Consider the following 17,908-nt stretch of genomic DNA (forward strand, 5'->3'; position numbering starts at 1 on the left):
TACTTTAAGTTCATATGATATACATACAATTATGAAGAAAATGATTTGATATTCACTTAAAATGCATGTCAAATTTTTTATTTCAAGAATTAACAAAAAGTTACATCCAAAATTTAAAAACAATAACCAAATTAATGCCTTTTTAATTTTAAAATGTTATGTCCAAATCTATTAACCATTCAATCTATTAAAAATAAAAAATTAGTAAAGTGAAAGTTATATTTTTAAATACAAAAAATTTGAGAAATAAAAAATTTAATAATTTTTTTTCAAAATCTAAATATCCGAACCCGATCCGAAATAACTGAATCCGAACTAAAAATACCTGAACCCGACCCGAAGTTCAAAAATACCCAAACGGGTTCTACACCTCTATACCGAAATACCCGAAAACCCGAAATACCCGACCCGAACCCGAAGAGGTACCCGAGTACCTTGTCAATGGCTCATTGCCTTCTTTACTGAGTACCTTGTCAGGTCTTAGAGTTCTTGCTCTAGCTAATAGCCAGTTTAATGGAGATGTACCTGATTGACAAACCATTCAAGTGCTTGATCTTGAATCAAACTCTTTATGTTTCCTCAGCAAGAACAGGTTTAGAGATCCGCAGTATCATCTCAACAAGTGAGTTCTTTGTATCAGCTTAATTCAACATTTGGATCTTTCATTCAATACAAAACAAACTCACCGGGCACAAATATTTCTTGCAACTCACAGCTGATGTCTGTAGATCTCTCATCCAATCTTCTTACCGAAAGTTTGCCTGATTGTCTTAAACCAAGCTCAAGAGCTAGCAGAGATGATGATTCAACAGTCAGCAGAATGTTCTTTGTCTTTGAGTATGTCCCAATAGGAGAACTCAGGAGCTGGATCTCTTCTGGTATGCACTGAAAGATGGTGTCCTAATTAAGAACATGATCGTCATTATATGTTTTTTTCCAACTTCCCTGGAATGTTTAGATGGGAATATGGGAAGATTGCTTACTTGGGAGCAAGTTCTATCAAGAAAAGGCACTCCAAGGTGTGTTAAACTCGTCTTGTCTTTTCGGTTTTTGATCTTAAACCAACTTACATAGTTTAATCCTCTGTTTCTTATCAGCAACAAAGATGAAGATAGAGTCGATATCTATGACTTGGGAGTGATATTGCTTGAACTTATAGTGGGAAGACCATTGAAAGCAAAGGGTCAAGTCGATGTTCTAAAAGAGGAGGTTACACCAATGAATATATATATATAGCTAGAAATGAAATCATGATCATCTACTTTATAAACTGTATTCTTTTCCCATTATGTTTTGTAGTTACAAGCGAGCATCTCAGGGAATGATGGAGCGCGTAGGAGCATGGTGGATCCAACGGTCCATAGAACCTGTTCAGACCAATCACTGAAGACAATGATGGAGATATGTGTAAGGTTTCTCCTCAAAGACCCTTTAGAACGTCCTTCCATTGAAGATGTTCGTTCTTTGGAATCTTCAGTTTGCTTCTCAAGTCCAAGAAGTTGGCTACGTAACAGCAATCCTCCGAGCACTCGCGGCTTGCCTTCTCCTGCAGCTTCCTCTCGTTTACACATAACAACACTCGAATCACCACGCGATTCAGGTAGTTTTAAATATGAGAGCTGAGACTGAATGAGTTTCTTGATCTGAGAGTCATATCGTGCTTGTGTGTCTGTAAATTGCAGGATATGAAGAGCATGAGAGGTAGAGGAGACAAGAGTTTTGGTTTGGTCCGTTGTGAGTTCTTCTTCACTTCCCTTCAACTTCTTTATTTTGTACCTCTCTCGATCATCTCGAAGAATGTAACTCAATATTCTTCTCCATCCAGACCAAAACGACACACAAAAATAAAACAACATAATAATAGATCTGCACGTTAAGCAAAATAGTAAACATTATTATCCATCATCCACAAGAGGTGGGGTTTCCAAACTAAGATGCTAAAGGAAAAAAAAAAATAAACACACAAAATGAAAACTACACTTCTCTCACTTGAAATGCTTAAAAAAGCTTAACATCCTCAACGTAGTTGAGATAGGTCTTGAGATAACAACCCCGATACACGTCCATTCCTTGGACTCCAACCTTTGTGATCATCTTACTCTCGACATTGTAGTAGATGACATATAAATGCTCGTTTTGGTTGCACAGGGATAATACGATTTCATCACCAATCATTCCAATAATGCGCATGGTCTCCGTAACTATATTCTTCCACGAAGGTGGTAATATGTATACATGCTTGGACCACTCATGTTTTGCAGCGTCTCCTAGAACCCAAAGCTCAAAACTTCTACTTGTTCTTTCTAGATTAACATATGTAGAATCTCCTGACATAAGCAAGCCTAGTTTGCCATTGTAGTTTACTAGAGTTGGTTCTTTACAGGAAGTTCCCAAGAACTTGACAGAGCTGAACTTCTCAGTCCTCAAATCAAAACAAACGACCATAGACTCCACGATATACTCCACACTAGATATGCATGGTGCGCCGGCTTTGTAGTACAAAACACCACTGATGCATATAGGCATGGAAGAAGAAGGCAAATGACCACAGATGTATACAGCAATGGAAGAAGAAGGCAAATGAGGTCAGAACCTGGTGGTCCACAGAGATGTATGACAATCTTTTAGTTCCTCCATGACAATCTTTTAGTTCCTAATGTCAGAACCTGGTGGTCCACAGAGATGTATAACATTATTTACACGCGAAAAGGCCATTGACAATACCTTGTATTCTTTCGCAATGGGGTCATATCCAAGATATGTTTCCACTTCATACCTCGTCCTCGACTTCAATCTTGGTAAGGTCAAGGACTGTCCCGTGCTAGGGTTACATATCACCGTGACGAACTTTGAATCATTTTTCAGCCCCTCAAATCCACAAACGAATAAGCCATTGGTACAACCTAAGAATCTAGTGTATCTGCGGAAAGGCGCAAGATGATTGGCGGCGGCTACAGCAGACGAGTCACCTTCCAAATTTTGAGGCTGAGGTACCGACCAAAAGCAAATATCGAACTTAGCTTCGCAGGAGAAAAGGATCTGAGGGCACGCACAAGATTTGGTCAAAAACGACTGAATAAAATCTTGACTGCAAAGCATGGAGGACCAGAGCTTGCATACGCACCGACATCTCGCAATCACCTTCGACGGCAACCTCGAGAATATCTCGAAAACGAGTTCATCAGGAATCGGCAACGAGATTTGCTGAGGGCTGGTCATCGATCGAGTAACGCGTCGAGTACCCCAGACGTTCTGCCGCGGTGGTTTCATGGCGGAGACAGATTCCAGAAGAGTTGGTATTGGACCAAGAGTTTTGTACCAGATGCAGAGGTATGGTGCTGTCAATAAGCTACATCAATACAGTTCTGCAAACTCTGCAAGCATTCCTCCTGAACGTTACAACAACAGCGTAGAAGTCATTAGCAACTTGTACACACATACAAGTAGCCAACTGATATGTAGAGGTCAAACATGTTACAGTAATTCAACGTAATGAACATCAAAAATCCAATTACAAACTCAAAAAAAAAAAAAAAAAAACAGCTAGAAGCTAGAGATTACATAAAGATAGTATGATCCATTTCTTCGATAAAGACTATGCTGGTGGATCACACAGACATCATTTATTTCCAATCTTTTTCTAACACACGCCTTGTAAAACTCATCTGTGTTAGATCAAAGGTAGAATGTATGTCACTATCTCTTAGCTGAGCACAAACACATGAAAGACCTCGGCACACCCTCAGCTATAGAAAAAAAGCAAACAAACTTCAAGAAATGAATACTAGCTGGCTAGCTGCTGTTCACAGTTTTAGTGTATCTTCAATACCTGAAAGCAAGCTAATCTAGATCTCTAATACACACAACTTCCTACAAAAAAACACCAGATATCTACCAAACTAGACACAAAAATAAAAGGTTTTAGAGGAATATACTACAAATCTCTGCAATAGACTAAGCTTTAATCAACAATAAAGTGGATCCTTGACAATAAACTCTCATCCACAGCAGATAATACGGAGAAACCAAGCAAAAGCTTACAGAATGCGCAAATAGAGAGTATATCAGAAACAAACAGGCAGTGTATAGAGAGATACACACAGAAAAAAAAAAAAAAACCTAATTTAAAACTCTAAAATAGAAAACAGTGGAAGAAAATTGAGTAACCTGAACAGGTGTTAGATCAAAGGTAGAATGGCTGAGCATAAACACAAATAAAGACCCTCGCCTAACCAAGTCGCACACCCTCAGCTATAAACGAAACAAATAAACTTCAACGGATGAATACTAGCTGCTGATCTCTTAGCTGTTGTTCACAGTTCTAGTGTCTCCTCATTACGTGAAATCAAGCTACGATCACTATCTCAACTCCTACATAAACATCATAACTCTACAAAACTATACGCATAAAAACAAAAGCTAATCAATTACTCTCATCCGTAGCAGAGAATCAGATAATCCATAAACCAAGCAAAGCGCACAGAAAACAAAAGCGTAGTGTTGTACCAGAAGAGGACGAACGAGCCTTCTCTATCGTACATCCCCGAATGCTCCTTCCGATTTACCTCAGAATCTCTTGTATCATCCTGTGACAATCATCAGATACATAACCAAAAATACGCAATAGAATTTGTAAAAATGATTGCCTGATCAAATACACAGACGCAAATGAGAATCACAAGTCGAGAAGGAGGGTTCAGTTAATTGAATCAAAGTTCCGATCAAACTCGAGGACTGGTTCGCGAAGCTTGAGCACGAGGACGACGAAGAAGAGTTGTCTCGAAGATCCAACAAGCAAGAAATCTACTGTAGTTATCGGCGCGATTGAGAGAATCAATCCGAATTAATTTCGGGGAAAAATAAAAATTAGATACTAAGCGATGGGCTTGGGCTGGGATAAGAAACAGGTGGAAATTGGGCTGGGGGACCCCGCGATTCATAGCTTCCGATAGCCCAAAAAAAACGGATAACATATTTATTGGGTATTTGAATTTCAGTGAAATAACAGATTTTCTTTTTGTTAGGAAAATTTTAGAAAATAATGGAAATTAAATAGCGATTAAATTATTTTAGTGCCCAATTATTTATCATTCACGTTGATCATTAAGAAAAAAACTTACTTTAATGTTACAAGATACGACTAGCATCGGGCAGTGCAAAATACTATAGCTTCCCAAGATTTGATCCTTTTGGGTTATCTCGTAATGACAATTAGTTTAGGATTTTGAAACTATATTAATACTATTATCCCACAACACTTGTGTCAGCTTCTTATTTTAACATTTTTTGTTTTTTCCTATTCTTCTTCCCAGCAGCATTTTCTTAAAAAAAATTGAATACTTCAATTTTAAAAAATTTCACAACGACCGGATGATACTCCCTCCGTTTTTAGTATAAGTCGTTTTAGATAAATTTTTGTGTTCTAAATTATATGACGCTTTCGGTTTTCTATGTAAAATTTATTAACATTTAATATTATATGACAAATGATAATATAATTTCTATTTTATTATTGGTTGATTTGTAGCTAGGTACATAATTAATGATGTTTTTGTTTAGAAAATATAAAAAATTAATGATTTTTTTAATCTATGTGCACAATTTTAAAACGATTTATATTAAAAAATGGGAGGAGAATTATGGAAGATCTCAAGAGTTAAATAACTGTATCCATCTTGGGGCATTAAAACCGGTGTAGGGGCTGATAAATACAGACTTTATATCATATGATAGCTCAGTAATTCATATTTATCACGTTGCCAAAAAGAAATTACTCACTCTGTTTTATTATAAGTGTCGTTTTAAGTTTCGGCACACGGATTAAGAAAACAATTAATTTTGTACATTTTCTATTAAAAAAAACACTATTACCTATATACACCTAACTATATTTCAACCAATAGAAAAATAAAATTTTGTATAAAATTAATAAATTTTGCATTGAAAATTGAAAACAAAATTTATTTTTTAAGGAAAAAAATTGTTTAAAATGACACATGAAAACGGAGGGAGAATAAGGTAGCACTAGTCAACGAAATCAATTAAAGAGAGAAAGAAAGAAACGCATGTGAAGTGAGTAACAACTGGAAAAGTAGTTACAAAAAAAAACAACTGGAAAAGTAAAACAAAAATTAACGCATGTTGAATGCTGACATGTCAGTATTCCATGAATCCACGTATCAAGCGCCATTCATCGTCTTTCTCTTCCTAAAATGAAAACAACTTCACACATCACAACAAACAATACACACAAGACCCCCTCTCTCTCTCGTTGTCTCTCTGCCAGCGACCAAATCGAAGCTTGAGAAGAACAAGAAGGCGTCAAAATGGTTGTTCTTAGCATGGTGGCGTTGGTAAAAACAGCTTATTCTTTGAACAGCTTCGTCTTTGAGGCGGAAGACATTGTATTCGGTTCGCCTTGGTGGTTCGCCGTCGTCGGCGTGGCGTGTCTCCTCGTTCTCTTCGCCGGGATAATGTCTGGACTCACGCTCGGACTAATGTCCCTTGGTCTCGTCGAGCTTGAGATTCTCCAGCAGAGTGGCTCCTCCGCGGAGAAAAAGCAGGCCGGTAAGTTTTATTTGATCGCGCGCGGTTAAAAATATTCACTGCTTAGGTTAAAATTACTTGCTTGATTAGGGTGTGGTTTTTAGCTTCGGTTATCCCGGGTTCTAGGGTGTGGTTTTTAGCTTCGGTTAAAAACCGTTTCTTAGCTTTTAACTAAGAAAAACTAAGAACCGGCTTTTAAATAAGATATAGACCACGATTAACCCGGGTTCTTAGAGTGGAGTTCTTAGCTTCGGTTAAGAACCGTTTCTTAGCTTTTAATTAAGAAAAGCTAAGAACCAGCTCTTAAATAAGAGATATAAGATCCGGTTCTTAGCCGAAAAGCGTAAAAAAAAAGTGTCAAATCATGAGTTAATAACCCCAAATTAAGAGCTCGGGTTAATCATGCTAAGAGCCGGTTCTTAGACGAAAAATGTAAAAAAAAAAAAAAAAAAAGTGTCAAATCATGAGTTAAGAACTTACGTGAATTTGTTTTGTTTTTTTTTGATATTGTAGCTGCTATTTTACCGGTGGTTAAGAAGCAGCATCAACTTCTTGTGACTCTGCTTCTATGCAATGCAGCTGCCATGGAGGTGAAAAAAATTGATTTTAGTTTTACCCTAGATAAGTTACCAACTTTGTGCACCTCAGAATCAGTGGAATACTTGATATGGGAATCAATGAAATTGGTACTTGATGCTTTTGTTTTTATTCCTTTTTCAGGCACTTCCTATATGTTTGGATAAGATATTTCACCCCTTTGTGGCTGTTTTACTCTCAGTTACTTTTGTACTTGCCTTTGGAGAGGTAACTTTCTTTATTATCTATTCTTGGTGTTAGTTTGTCTTCTATTCAGCACTTTCCAACTATAATGTTTCCTACCAGATCATTCCACAAGCTATATGCTCGAGATATGGACTTGCTGTTGGCGCTAATTTCTTGTGGTTGGTTCGCATTTTGATGATAATCTGCTATCCCATTGCTTACCCTATTGGAAAGGTGATGTTTGTTGTTTTACCAATCCGTCTTTGTCAGATCATTAAATATCAACAACCCACAAAAAGACAGGAAATTTGTTGAAACCTTGCATTTACTTTAGCACTGTTATTAAGTAAGAAGCTAATTGCATTGATTATATTACCCTAGACAAGTTGATGCATTTATAGATGCCAGAGTATAATGTAGCTGTGGTTGTTTACTTAATTATTATCAACGTTTTTTTTTTTTAATATGGCTCAGGTTCTTGATGCCGTGATCGGGCATAATAACACACTGTTTAGGCGAGCTCAGCTGAAAGCTCTCGTCTCAATTCACAGCCAAGAGGTAGTTTCAGGTTTATGATATAATAAGAAAAACACACACATAATAATATTCTGTGAACCATGTCTGATTTGTGAAGACTTGATTATAGAAAGTAATTTTATTTCCAGCTTCCATTTGACATGCTGTTTCTCTCCAACATAGGCTGGTAAGGGAGGTGAACTGACACACGAGGAAACAATGATTATAAGCGGAGCCCTGGATTTGAGCGAGAAGGTAACGACTTGTATTAGCCATGCATGCATACTAATCTGAATTAGTTATGTTCTAACTGAAATGGTTTGCCTATAAGCCATTAGTCCGGGTTTAGTCTGGAACATATTTATATATATATATTTTTTTTCATTGATCTTATTCATATGCTTTCATTTCCTGGAAGTTCAGACAGCTGAGGAGGCTATGACGCCAATTGAATCAACATTTTCCTTGGATGTAACTACAAAGTTAGACTGGTGAGTTAAGAGTGGATTTGAAAAACTCCAGTTGGCTGATTAGTTGAAAAATCAACGCTGTAATACAAGTTAGAGAGTTAAACTATTTTTCACCTTTGTAAATATGCAGGGAAACAATTGGAAAAATACTATCCAAAGGCCATAGTCGAATCCCTGTCTACTTAGGGAATCCAAAAAACATCATTGGGCTTTTATTGGTGTTCCTCTGAAACTCTTGCACTGCTTCATTTCATTAAATTCTATTAGATTTACTTATTTATGTATATGTTGATATTACATAGGTGAAGAGTCTTTTAACTGTACGAGCGGAAGCAGAGACACCCATAAGTTCTGTTTCCATCAGGAAGATCCCAAGGTATCTCTTGCATCCTTGAAGCTTTACCTAGCCATATGTGTTTCCTCATGAAAACGTTATGCCTTTGCAGGGTTCCATCAGACATGCCATTGTATGATATTCTCAACGAGTTTCAAAAGGGAAGCAGTCACATGGCTGCGGTTGTCAAAGTCAAAGACAAAGATAAAAAGAAGAGTATGCAGTTGCTGAGTCATGAGGAAACACCAAAAGAAAATATTAACTTATACACGAGTCCTCATTTGATAACTCCTCTGCTTAAGGATGATGTTGTTGTTGTCGATATTGATAAAGCACCAAAGCATGTGGAAAATAGAGGGAACAATTTCAAACAAAACGGAATTGTGACAAGGGACTTGCCGTGTATGTTGGAAGATAGCGAGGATGAAGAAGTTATTGGCATCATCACGTTAGAAGATGTCTTTGAAGAACTTCTACAAGTATGATCTTGTACAATTATTTTTCTGATTTGATCATTGCCTGCGCGTTTTAGTCATGTCACATGACTAATGTGCATAACTTCAAAAGTACTCATGTTGCCTATATGGAAATGCAGGCAGATATCGTGGATGAAACCGACGTTTACATTGATGTACATAAAAAGTATCTCAATGATATTTGCTTACTTCTGAGTTAGTGACTCTATAGTTTACCAAAGGTTCACTAAAAAGGTAAAACTGAATCATATTTTGATATCATTTCAGAGTACGAGTGGCGGCCGCAGCAGCGGCTGTATCATCCATAGCACGTGCTTCGCCAGTGGTAAGCAAGAAACATATCAAATCCTTGATATCTACTGAATCAAAGTTAAAAAAAAAAAAAAAAAAAGACTTGACGGGGTTACTTTTGTAGCGAGGGAGATGTATGACTGTGTTTGTGTGTGTTTCACAGGAGTATCGTCAAAGCAAGGGAGGAGTAACCGTGAAGAAGCTTGTGGGGAAAGAAGCAAGAAGTACGAAGAATTACACAACAAAAATCACAGAGCCTCTTCTATAAGAATCAGATAGATAAAATTTTTGTGTGTTTAGACCTTTCTCATTAAATTGTGTATCAAGTCTCTAAAACACGTACGTTGTTGTATGTTTATGTCTATACGAAGTTGAAATAATGAAAAGGATAATAAAAGAGTTTTCTAAACCAGGTTGCACATGCCGAAACGAGTATCAATGGTTTGATCGATATGGGAATGGGACTTGTTCTGTTTTTGAAGAAGTAGTGTTCGGTATTACCCCAACGGGGATGAATCATCTTAACAATGCAAATACATACAAGAAGAAGACAACATTTTCCAATTAGTTCTCATACTCTTAACAAATTTGGCGATTTCTCTTGTTTCATGTGATATGCTCTATATATTTGAATTTAGAAAGTTGATAATTACAAGCATGTCCATCTTCCTAGTCCATAAAAAATGACGGAAATATATGGTCGATTCTGAAATTTAAGAGTTGTAATTATTTTAGTGTAAATTTTTATTAATTTTTATGGAATCATAAAGTATATATACTTTAACATTTTAATTAAAAATCCATATTGTAAACACATAGGACAAATGAGAGTCCACTCAGTTTTTTTCTATGATAAAATTATTTGTATACTATTGAAAAGAAAAAAAAACTAAAATGAGAAAATAAAAATACATAATTTTAATTAGCAAATACTTTCCAAAATTTCTCTCTATATATATATATATATGTTATGTTAAAAACCAATATTTTCTTGTCAGTATTAAAAGTTAATATATAAACAATTTTCTTAAAAAATAAATATTTTGGGAGTCTAAGAGGGCCCATTAAAAGATTCCATCTCAATGGGCTTAAGACCCGACTCTCTTAAACAGTTGATCATCGTAGGAGTAAGAAGAGATTAAAAACATTTGAGAGAGAGAGAGAGAGAGAGAGAGAGAGAGACGCCGTGTCTTCTTGTTCATCGCTCTCGCTCAGCGCCGCGGTCTCTTTCTCTTCTCTCCGGTAAGCTCCGTCGATTTTCATCAATTCCGATCTTGTGACTGTACATCTCATTGTTTTATACCCACAAACACTCGCGGGTATGCTTTCTCTGCTGCTGCTTCTATTCCCCATTTTTCGTATTGCCTGATTAGGGTTTCTTAGAAATTAGCTGAGCTCTTGATTTTCTGAAACATATCCCCACTTCCCTTGTGTTTGTTTGATTTGGTTTGGAATCAAAAACTTCAATCTTTGTGAAAAATGGATTTTTGAGCTCTGTATTAAGTTCCAATCTGCTGTACTAACACGATATACCGTTTCGTTGACTTGGTGAATGGCAGTGTCTGGTTTGTTAATTCCATGGATAACAAGGGCCCAGTGCTGAAAACAGTCGTGCTCGAGCCCTTTATCAAGTATCTTTTTTTTTATTTTTAATGTCTTTTCTCTAAAGTCTTTGTTCAAACTCTGCCGTTATTCAATTGTTCTTTTTTTGCATTAATTTTTGTAGGTTGGTGAGGCTTCTAGCAAGGGCTTTCTATGATGATTATACTACCAAAAGCGATAACCAGCAGAAAACTGCAAGGAGTGACAACAGAGGGATTGCCGTTGTGGTCCTGGATGAGCTTACCAGGTTTGTGTGTTACCTTATCTCTTCCTTGTAGTATTTTCCAAACAACTTTCTAAGTCCAGTTTTGTGTGAGTAACGATAGGTTTTCTTTTGGACACTTTTGATTGATTATGTGATGTTAATGTGGATACTGCTTAGTTTGTTTTTTTTTTTTTAAATCCGCTGTGGCTTTCATTTCTGGTAGGAAGCAATGGGTTAGAGAAGAGGACTTGGCTAAAGAGTTGAAGTTGCACGCCAAGCAGCTTAGAAAAATAATACGACACTTTGAAGAACAGAACTTGATCATGCGTGACCACAGGAAAGAGGTCTGTGCAGAAAAAAAAAAAAACTATTTTCTTGTTTTGTTTGCTTGTCACTTTTTTCCTTACTCTGCTTTTTTTATTGATTCTAAATCTTATTAATAGACTGCAAAAGGTGCGAAGATGTATAGTGTTGCAGTAGCTGCTACAACTGGTGGTCGAGCAGAGGACAAGGTTAAGTTCCATACCCACTCGTATTGCTGCCTCAATTATCCACAGGTCTGCTTCATCTCCCTAATACTAATTGTTTTCAGTTTGCTATTTTTACCTTCTAAAATCAGACCGCCCTGTACGTTATTGAACTTGCACGTCTTCTCTTTCACAGATATATGATATCGTTCGCTATAAACTGCACCGGATGAAAAAGAAGCTCAAAGATGAACTAGAAGATAAGAATACTGTTCAGGAGTATGGCTGTCCTAACTGCCAAAGAAAGTAAAGTCCGTTGCTCTTTATGTCCTTATAAAATGCTCTACTTTTATGAATTGTATAATGCTCACTAAACCTGAATATGTTTCTCGTTTTTAATTTAGATATAATGCACTGGATGCCTTGAGATTAATTTCTATGGAAGACGATGCGTTTCACTGCGAAAACTGCAATGGTGAATTGGTCGTGGAATGTAACAAGCTAACTTCAGAAGAAGTAGCAGATGGAGATGATAATGCAAGGAGACGGCGGCGGGAAAAACTAAGAGATATGCTTCAGAAGATGGAGGTATTTGTATACTGTTTTATCTTCTCACTTCAGTATTCTAGAAATTTTGTTAATGCACTAGAATTTATAATCTAAATTAGTTTATCTTGGAGACCATATTTTAATTGAACAATGGTAGAAACTGCAAATAAGAGTAGCTGAACTTAGATGTGTCCTTGGTGGTTGTGATGTTGTTCATGGTAACTTTGTGGTTGATGCGATATTAAGGTTACTTAGCGTTGATTATGTATTATTCTTTTTCTGGCTTACGAAGAAGGTGAGAGAGAGGTTTACAAAATTTCTCTAGGTGATGTTGGTTTATACGTTGTTGTTTTTAGCGACTGACAATCGGAGTATAAACTGCAGGTTCAAATAAAACCTCTGATGGATCAAATTAACAGAGTAAAAGACCTGCCAGTTCCCGACTTTGGATCTCTTATCGCATGGGAGGCTCGTGCAGCTATTGCTGCTCGTGAAAATGGCGAGCTTAACCCTAACGATCCTTTGAGATCACAGGGTGGGTATGGTTCAACACCAATGCCGTTTCTCGGAGAGACGAAGGTGATTAATCATTTACATTTCTCAATTGCATATTACAAGTTCAATGCTATTATGGAAGATGAGACAATGATGTTGTAATGGAATGTCCCTTTTCTTTTTCCATTTGCTCATGTTGAAGCTCGTATCAATCCGCAAATTTATACTGTGCTATAAAAGCTGGTGGTTCAATGTAGTTTCGTTTTGAGGAAGTAGTTTACTTCAAAGTTTTAACTGGATTTTCCCACTTTCATTATCTTACGTGGCTAGGTTGAGGTTAACCTTGGTGAAGGAAAAGAGGATGTCACGTCCAACGGTGGAGATTCTAGTCTGAAAGTCTTGCCTCCATGGATGATAAAGCAAGGAATGAATCTGACGGAGGAACAAAGAGGAGAGATGAGACATGAAGCAAAAGTTGATGTCGGCTCATCGAAACTTTCAGATGACAAGAAGTCAGCCATGGAAAGTGGCGATGATAAAGATTTGTTGAAGGTCTGTTTATTGCTTTTAGGGATATTCTTTGCTTCTATTTTAATTTCCACAGAAATAATCTTGATACATTTTTTCCTCTCTTTTTTTTTTTTTTTTTTTTGTTGTCATATTTTAAAAATTCAGGATGAGTATTTCAAAGCTTACTACGCTGCTCTGATACAGCAGCAGCAAGATCTAGCACAGAAGCAGAGACGAGAAGAATCTGGAGGTGAAGTAGTAGCCCCTGACAGTGAGTTGGCTTCGACATCCTCAGATCGTCAGGTTGGTATGAAGTCCAAACGCGAAGAGGAAGAAGATGAATGGGAAGAAGAAGTGGCTCCAGTTCCAGGTAAGTACAATAAAATTCATATAGTATCTAGTTGATTGATCATATTATTAAAACAAAGGGATTACTACTAAACATGTAAAAAATGCAGTTGCAGGAAATGGAAACTACAAGGTGGACTTGAATGTGGAAGCAGCAGAGGCTTCAGGTGGTGAAGAAGAAGAAGAGGAAGAAGACATCGACTGGGAAGAAGGCTGAATAGGAAAGGGATCAGCCATTGCTCATTCAATAAGGTCGATTGTGAACTGTCTTGTGCGCTATAAGAAGGTGTGATGTCATCATCATCATATACACCAAATATAACTCGTCGATTCAGACTAAACAAAAAGGTTGATTGATGCATCTGATGAAACAAAAAATAGTTTTGGACGACACATACCAGTGTGTTCGGTTATAAAAATTCCAAGTAGTTTCAAATTTATCCTTTTATTATATCGTAAATTGATAAATCTAATGATAATCAAACAGTAAAGATTTAAAATTGATTTTTGGACTTAGAAGAAGAGAAGCCAATAATGAAAATTCGCCGAGAGAGTCACAAAGTCAATGTCCTGACCAAAATACCCTCTAGTCCTCTGTTTTTTTTTTCTTTTCCTTCGTAATAATTACGAGAAAAGCAAACTGACTTGTTCTTCTTGTGCTATCTGCTTCGTTCGTCTCTGGAAACCACACAATATAATCGAGGAAATTGAATCGTACGTCGGTTTCTAAATTTAGTTTTTTTTTCCCCCTGTTTGTGTGTGTGTTTTGACGTATTGTTTGATCGTTTCATGATAGCAGAGTTGTGAGTTTTAGTGTGTTTTTTCTCTCTCTCTCTCTCTCTGCATATCACTTGATAAAGTTTAACCCTTTGATGATGGTTCTTGTTTTTTCTGCAGAGCTTACTTCATTGATGGGCTTCACTTCTGTTTATCGATCTCTTACGCAGATATTTCCTCAGGTAAAAAAAAAACAAACTTGAAGATTTTTTTTTTATGTTTTGTAAAATCTTATCCGAAGCCCCCACACTGTACAAAAAATGTTTCCACTTGCAGGTTGATGCACGAATGTTGAGGGCTGTTGCAATTGAACATCCCAAGGATCCTGATGAGGCTGCTTCTGTGGTTCTCTCCGAGATTCTTCCCTCCTTGCCCACTGATTCTACTCAATCTCGGACCAAGTCTTCTCCAAGTATGCTGCTGTTCTTTCTTGTACATTCACACCCTCCCTCAAGGTTTTGTCATTCTTGTTGATAATACTGATCGCCTTTCCAACATTGCAGTAGAACGTGATTTGGAAGATGCTGTTTCCAAGTACAACCACGACGCTTTGCTTGTAGCTTCTTCTTCAGAAACTATCCCCTTGGTTACTGGTCGTCGTGTCCACGATACCATTGCTCCAAGTGCGCTACCAAATGTTGGTCCTGGTGTTGTTTGCCACAAAGATGTCGGAAGTGAGGAGCAAGTCCAGTCTTTAGGAAAAGCTCCAGGACAAGAGCTTGGCAACTATGATTTCTTTGGAAAGTGTTTTGATGTTCCGAGTCCGATCCTCCCACCACCACAGATTGACTTGTTGCACGTGACAGAGGATCATCTTGCCTCAGTTTTCCCACAAGACAACGCCGAATCGACTAGAGATTTTCGGCAAAAGCTTGGTTTTCATATGACTTGGAATCAAGCAGAAGATTCAATCACTAGCATTGGTTCACTGAACGCTGCAGAGAAGGGATCATGTTTTGAAGTGGGGAAGGGTTCAGTGGCCAGTGAAAACGGTGACACTGAATCAAAAAGTTCAGTGACAAGTGTAAATGGAGATACTGAAGTAGGTGGTGCATTTAGCTCATCAACTCATGGATGCAGTGTTGATCACCTTGAAGAGATTATCGAAGACGCCAAAACTAACAAGGTACTGACGCTCTTTAAGCCTGTGATTGATACTGATTACTGAGACATGATTCTTTTTTTCCGTCCTGCAAATGATGTAGAAAACCTTGCTAGCTGTGATGGACTCGGTCACGAATCTGATGAAAGAAGTTGAACTTGAAGAGAAGGATGCGGAGAAGTCAGAGTCAGAAGCTGCTAGGGGAGGTTTGGATACTCTTGAAAAGGTTGAGGAGTTCAAGAACATGCTGAAACATGCCAAGGAAGCCAATGACATTGTAAGGCTTTTATATTACCTGTGCTGACTTTTTTTTTGTTTTTTTGGGTAATGAAAAACTAATTTGCTATGATGTTTGCAGAATGCTGGAGAAGTGTATGGAGAGAAGTCAATTTTAGCAACAGAAGCAAAAGAGCTTGAAAACCGATTGCTCAACTTATCAGAAGAACGAAACAAATCTCTTGCTGTCCTTGATGAGGCATGTTACATCAGCTAACTATTTTTTTTTTTCTGTTTCACACTGAAGAGAGATTTTATCTAAATTGTATGTTCTTTGTAGATGCGTGAAACTCTTGAGATAAGGCTAGCGGCAGCATTGGAGATGAAAAAGGCTGCTGAGCAAGAAAAGAAAGCAAAAGAAGACTCTACACTTAAGGCACTTGCTGAACAAGAAGCCATCATGGAGAAAGTAGTCGAAGAATCAAAGCTTCTTCAGCAAGAGGCAGAGCAAAACTCCAAGGTAAAAAATCACTCCTAAATAAACTCTACCGATAAAAGTTCCTCTTTGTGTAAGATATGCTTCTCATTCCCCATACTCTTTTCCTTTTGCGGCCACTGCAGCTTCTCGAGTTTCTTATGGATCGTGGTCAGGTCGTTGATTCCTTACAGTAAGTCCCATTCTTTTCCTGCGGATATTTGTTTCAAATGGATCTCTAATCTCTGCTTGGTTCTTTGAGCAGAGGAGAAATCTCTGTCATATGTCAAGATGTGAAGCTGCTGAAAGAAAAATTTGACAACCGAGTGTCAATACCAAAAAAGGCAGGCACCTCAAGCCTGACTAGTTCATGCGGATCATCGGTGAGGAGCTTGGTGCTTGAGACTCCTGCTGAGCCGTTGAATGGAATGCTTAAAACCTCCTCTAGCAAGAACAAGAGCCCAGAAGAAGAAGACGAAGAAGCATCTTCCACCATGGACAAATTGAAAAATGATTGTAGAGAGCTTCTTGAAGATGGTTGGGACATCTTTGACAAGGATATTGAACTTTAAGGTGGGGTTGGTGGCTTGGTGCTGAAGTAATGTACATATAGGGTTCGTATTGATATAGAAAACGCTATCACTTGAAGAATAAAATGGATTTGCGACCATATTTGGATCAAGGATTTTATAAGAGCTATGGATTCTCTGTGTGATTGAAACTCGAACCAGATCATTTATGAGCTGTTGTATATAGTTTTTCTCAGTATTTCAAAATTTTCATTTAGGGGTGGGCATAATAACCGATACCCGAACCCGACCCGAAGTAAGCGGTTCGGTTCGGGTTCGGTTAGTGTCAAATACCCGATCGGTTTTCATCCTATCTCTTTTCGGTTAACCGAACCCGATCGGTTATTACCCAATACCCGAACATAACCGAACATAACCAAAACCTTACCATTTATGATTTATTCCCTTTCCCAAAATTGTGTCGTGCAATATACTCAAACATCATACAAATCGTTTAGTGTTCCCGAAAATTATGTTTCCTAGATTCTTCTTAAGTGGTTAAGATTTAATCTCATAAATTAACAAACTGGAAACCTTAAATACTCATCTTTTTTTTCTTACTCAGTGATGTCGAGAAACCGAACAAGTATTAATTGTCGATTTTTTTTTCAATTTCTTTCATTTGTTTTGATTTTGCGATGATTAGAAGTTTGATTCAGTTTGTATGATGCGTAAAAGTTTGTTGATTTTGTTTGATGTTTGGTTGTAAAGTTTATTACAAGCAGAGGAATGCAACGTAGTTTACTTGTTTGTGTTCAGTAGAGGTTTGGTTTGATTTACTTGTTTGTGCACAGTTATATGTTTGTATTATGTTTTGGAAATGGTTTCAAAACAGGTCTTTTTTTAAAAAAAAATTGTTTGGAGTTCGGATATCTGATATATCCGAAAATATTTGAATCCGAAGTGAAAAACCTGAATCCGACCCGAAATGTCAAAATACCCGAACGGGTTCTATATTCTTATACCGAAATACCCGAATATCCAAAATACCCGATCCGAATCCAAACAGATACCCGAACGCCCACGATTTTCAACTCACACATTTTGACATAATATTCCTACAAACATATTAAAGATTTAAAATAATCGATAAATATATTTATATTTTATTTTAGGAGATGGTGGGACCTACACAGGCCTAGACATCGAAACCAAACAAAAAGAAAAAAAGGCTTTAAACTTGGGCGGTCCGTTGAGA

The 17,908-nt window shown here is 37.3% G+C and overlaps 4 protein-coding genes and 1 pseudogene across 11 annotated transcripts; 4 read left to right on the forward strand and 1 right to left on the reverse strand.

The window, feature by feature from the left end:
- Window positions 1–527: 527 nt before the first annotated feature.
- LOC106343317 (probable inactive leucine-rich repeat receptor-like protein kinase At3g03770) lies at window positions 528–1,761 on the forward strand. The gene is made up of 5 exons (XM_013782493.1): window positions 528–622; window positions 716–1,019; window positions 1,098–1,209; window positions 1,300–1,600; window positions 1,683–1,761. The coding sequence occupies exons 2-5, from the start codon at window positions 913–915 to the stop codon at window positions 1,703–1,705; spliced, it is 543 nt and encodes a 180-aa protein (XP_013637947.1). The 5' UTR covers window positions 528–622; window positions 716–912; the 3' UTR covers window positions 1,706–1,761.
- An 84-nt stretch (window positions 1,762–1,845) lies between these two features.
- LOC106344217 lies at window positions 1,846–4,823 on the reverse strand (annotated as a pseudogene).
- Window positions 4,824–6,238: 1,415 nt separating this feature from the next.
- LOC106293239 (putative DUF21 domain-containing protein At1g03270) lies at window positions 6,239–9,777 on the forward strand. Of its 3 annotated transcripts, none has more exons than XM_013728893.1 (13): window positions 6,239–6,567; window positions 7,060–7,136; window positions 7,267–7,350; window positions 7,429–7,542; window positions 7,783–7,866; window positions 8,008–8,079; window positions 8,248–8,315; window positions 8,425–8,512; window positions 8,597–8,670; window positions 8,741–9,107; window positions 9,224–9,270; window positions 9,372–9,429; window positions 9,559–9,777. In XM_013728893.1, exons 1-13 carry the CDS (start codon window positions 6,327–6,329, stop codon window positions 9,661–9,663), a joined length of 1,479 nt encoding a protein of 492 aa, XP_013584347.1. In that variant the 5' UTR covers window positions 6,239–6,326; the 3' UTR covers window positions 9,664–9,777. The 3 variants fall into 3 exon arrangements, with proteins under 3 accessions (XP_013584347.1, XP_013584348.1, XP_013584349.1); XM_013728894.1 differs by having other exon boundaries at window positions 9,224–9,259; XM_013728895.1 differs by having other exon boundaries at window positions 9,224–9,299; window positions 9,559–9,651.
- A 747-nt stretch (window positions 9,778–10,524) lies between these two features.
- LOC106295046 (transcription initiation factor IIE subunit alpha) lies at window positions 10,525–14,019 on the forward strand. Of its 3 annotated transcripts, none has more exons than XM_013730817.1 (11): window positions 10,525–10,714; window positions 10,955–11,026; window positions 11,122–11,244; window positions 11,426–11,546; window positions 11,646–11,759; window positions 11,866–11,975; window positions 12,074–12,257; window positions 12,603–12,797; window positions 13,044–13,265; window positions 13,389–13,593; window positions 13,682–14,019. In XM_013730817.1, the coding sequence occupies exons 2-11, from the start codon at window positions 10,974–10,976 to the stop codon at window positions 13,786–13,788; spliced, it is 1,434 nt and encodes a 477-aa protein (XP_013586271.1). In that variant the 5' UTR covers window positions 10,525–10,714; window positions 10,955–10,973; the 3' UTR covers window positions 13,789–14,019. The 3 variants fall into 3 exon arrangements, with proteins under 3 accessions (XP_013586271.1, XP_013586273.1, XP_013586272.1); XM_013730819.1 differs by having other exon boundaries at window positions 13,431–13,593; XM_013730818.1 differs by having other exon boundaries at window positions 10,533–10,637.
- A 158-nt stretch (window positions 14,020–14,177) lies between these two features.
- On the forward strand, window positions 14,178–16,909 carry LOC106295045. Of its 4 annotated transcripts, none has more exons than XM_013730813.1 (9): window positions 14,178–14,285; window positions 14,469–14,530; window positions 14,625–14,760; window positions 14,852–15,474; window positions 15,554–15,727; window positions 15,809–15,925; window positions 16,007–16,186; window positions 16,288–16,334; window positions 16,407–16,909. In XM_013730813.1, exons 2-9 carry the CDS (start codon window positions 14,483–14,485, stop codon window positions 16,711–16,713), a joined length of 1,632 nt encoding a protein of 543 aa, XP_013586267.1. In that variant the 5' UTR covers window positions 14,178–14,285; window positions 14,469–14,482; the 3' UTR covers window positions 16,714–16,909. The 4 variants fall into 4 exon arrangements, with proteins under 4 accessions (XP_013586267.1, XP_013586270.1, XP_013586268.1 ...); XM_013730816.1 differs by having other exon boundaries at window positions 14,228–14,285; window positions 14,469–14,760; window positions 14,855–15,297; window positions 15,343–15,474; XM_013730814.1 differs by having other exon boundaries at window positions 14,283–14,374.
- Window positions 16,910–17,908: the final 999 nt, after the last annotated feature.

The sequence above is a fragment of the Brassica oleracea genome, chromosome C5 (assembly GCF_000695525.1).
Source record: "Brassica oleracea var. oleracea cultivar TO1000 chromosome C5, BOL, whole genome shotgun sequence".
Classification (NCBI taxonomy): domain Eukaryota; kingdom Viridiplantae; phylum Streptophyta; class Magnoliopsida; order Brassicales; family Brassicaceae; genus Brassica; species Brassica oleracea.

Excerpts from the sequence above, each read along its gene's own strand:
- LOC106343317 (XM_013782493.1), top strand. The coding sequence starts at position 913 with ATGATCGTCATTATATGTTTTTTTCCAACTTCCCTGGAATGTTTAGAT. Across the intron at positions 1,020-1,097 it reads TCAAGAAAAGGCACTCCAAG|CAACAAAGATGAAGATAGAG; the intron begins GTGTGTTAAACT and ends GTTTCTTATCAG. Across the intron at positions 1,601-1,682 it reads CGAATCACCACGCGATTCAG|GATATGAAGAGCATGAGAGG; the intron begins GTAGTTTTAAAT and ends TGTAAATTGCAG.
- LOC106293239 (XM_013728893.1), top strand. The coding sequence starts at position 6,327 with ATGGTTGTTCTTAGCATGGTGGCGTTGGTAAAAACAGCTTATTCTTTG. Across the intron at positions 7,351-7,428 it reads TTGTACTTGCCTTTGGAGAG|ATCATTCCACAAGCTATATG; the intron begins GTAACTTTCTTT and ends GTTTCCTACCAG. Across the intron at positions 8,671-8,740 it reads TCCATCAGGAAGATCCCAAG|GGTTCCATCAGACATGCCAT; the intron begins GTATCTCTTGCA and ends ATGCCTTTGCAG.
- LOC106295046 (XM_013730817.1), top strand. The coding sequence starts at position 10,974 with ATGGATAACAAGGGCCCAGTGCTGAAAACAGTCGTGCTCGAGCCCTTT. Across the intron at positions 12,258-12,602 it reads ATATGCTTCAGAAGATGGAG|GTTCAAATAAAACCTCTGAT; the intron begins GTATTTGTATAC and ends TATAAACTGCAG. Across the intron at positions 12,798-13,043 it reads CGTTTCTCGGAGAGACGAAG|GTTGAGGTTAACCTTGGTGA; the intron begins GTGATTAATCAT and ends TTACGTGGCTAG.
- LOC106295045 (XM_013730813.1), top strand. The coding sequence starts at position 14,483 with ATGGGCTTCACTTCTGTTTATCGATCTCTTACGCAGATATTTCCTCAG. Across the intron at positions 14,531-14,624 it reads TTACGCAGATATTTCCTCAG|GTTGATGCACGAATGTTGAG; the intron begins GTAAAAAAAAAA and ends TTCCACTTGCAG. Across the intron at positions 15,926-16,006 it reads CTCTTGCTGTCCTTGATGAG|ATGCGTGAAACTCTTGAGAT; the intron begins GCATGTTACATC and ends TGTTCTTTGTAG.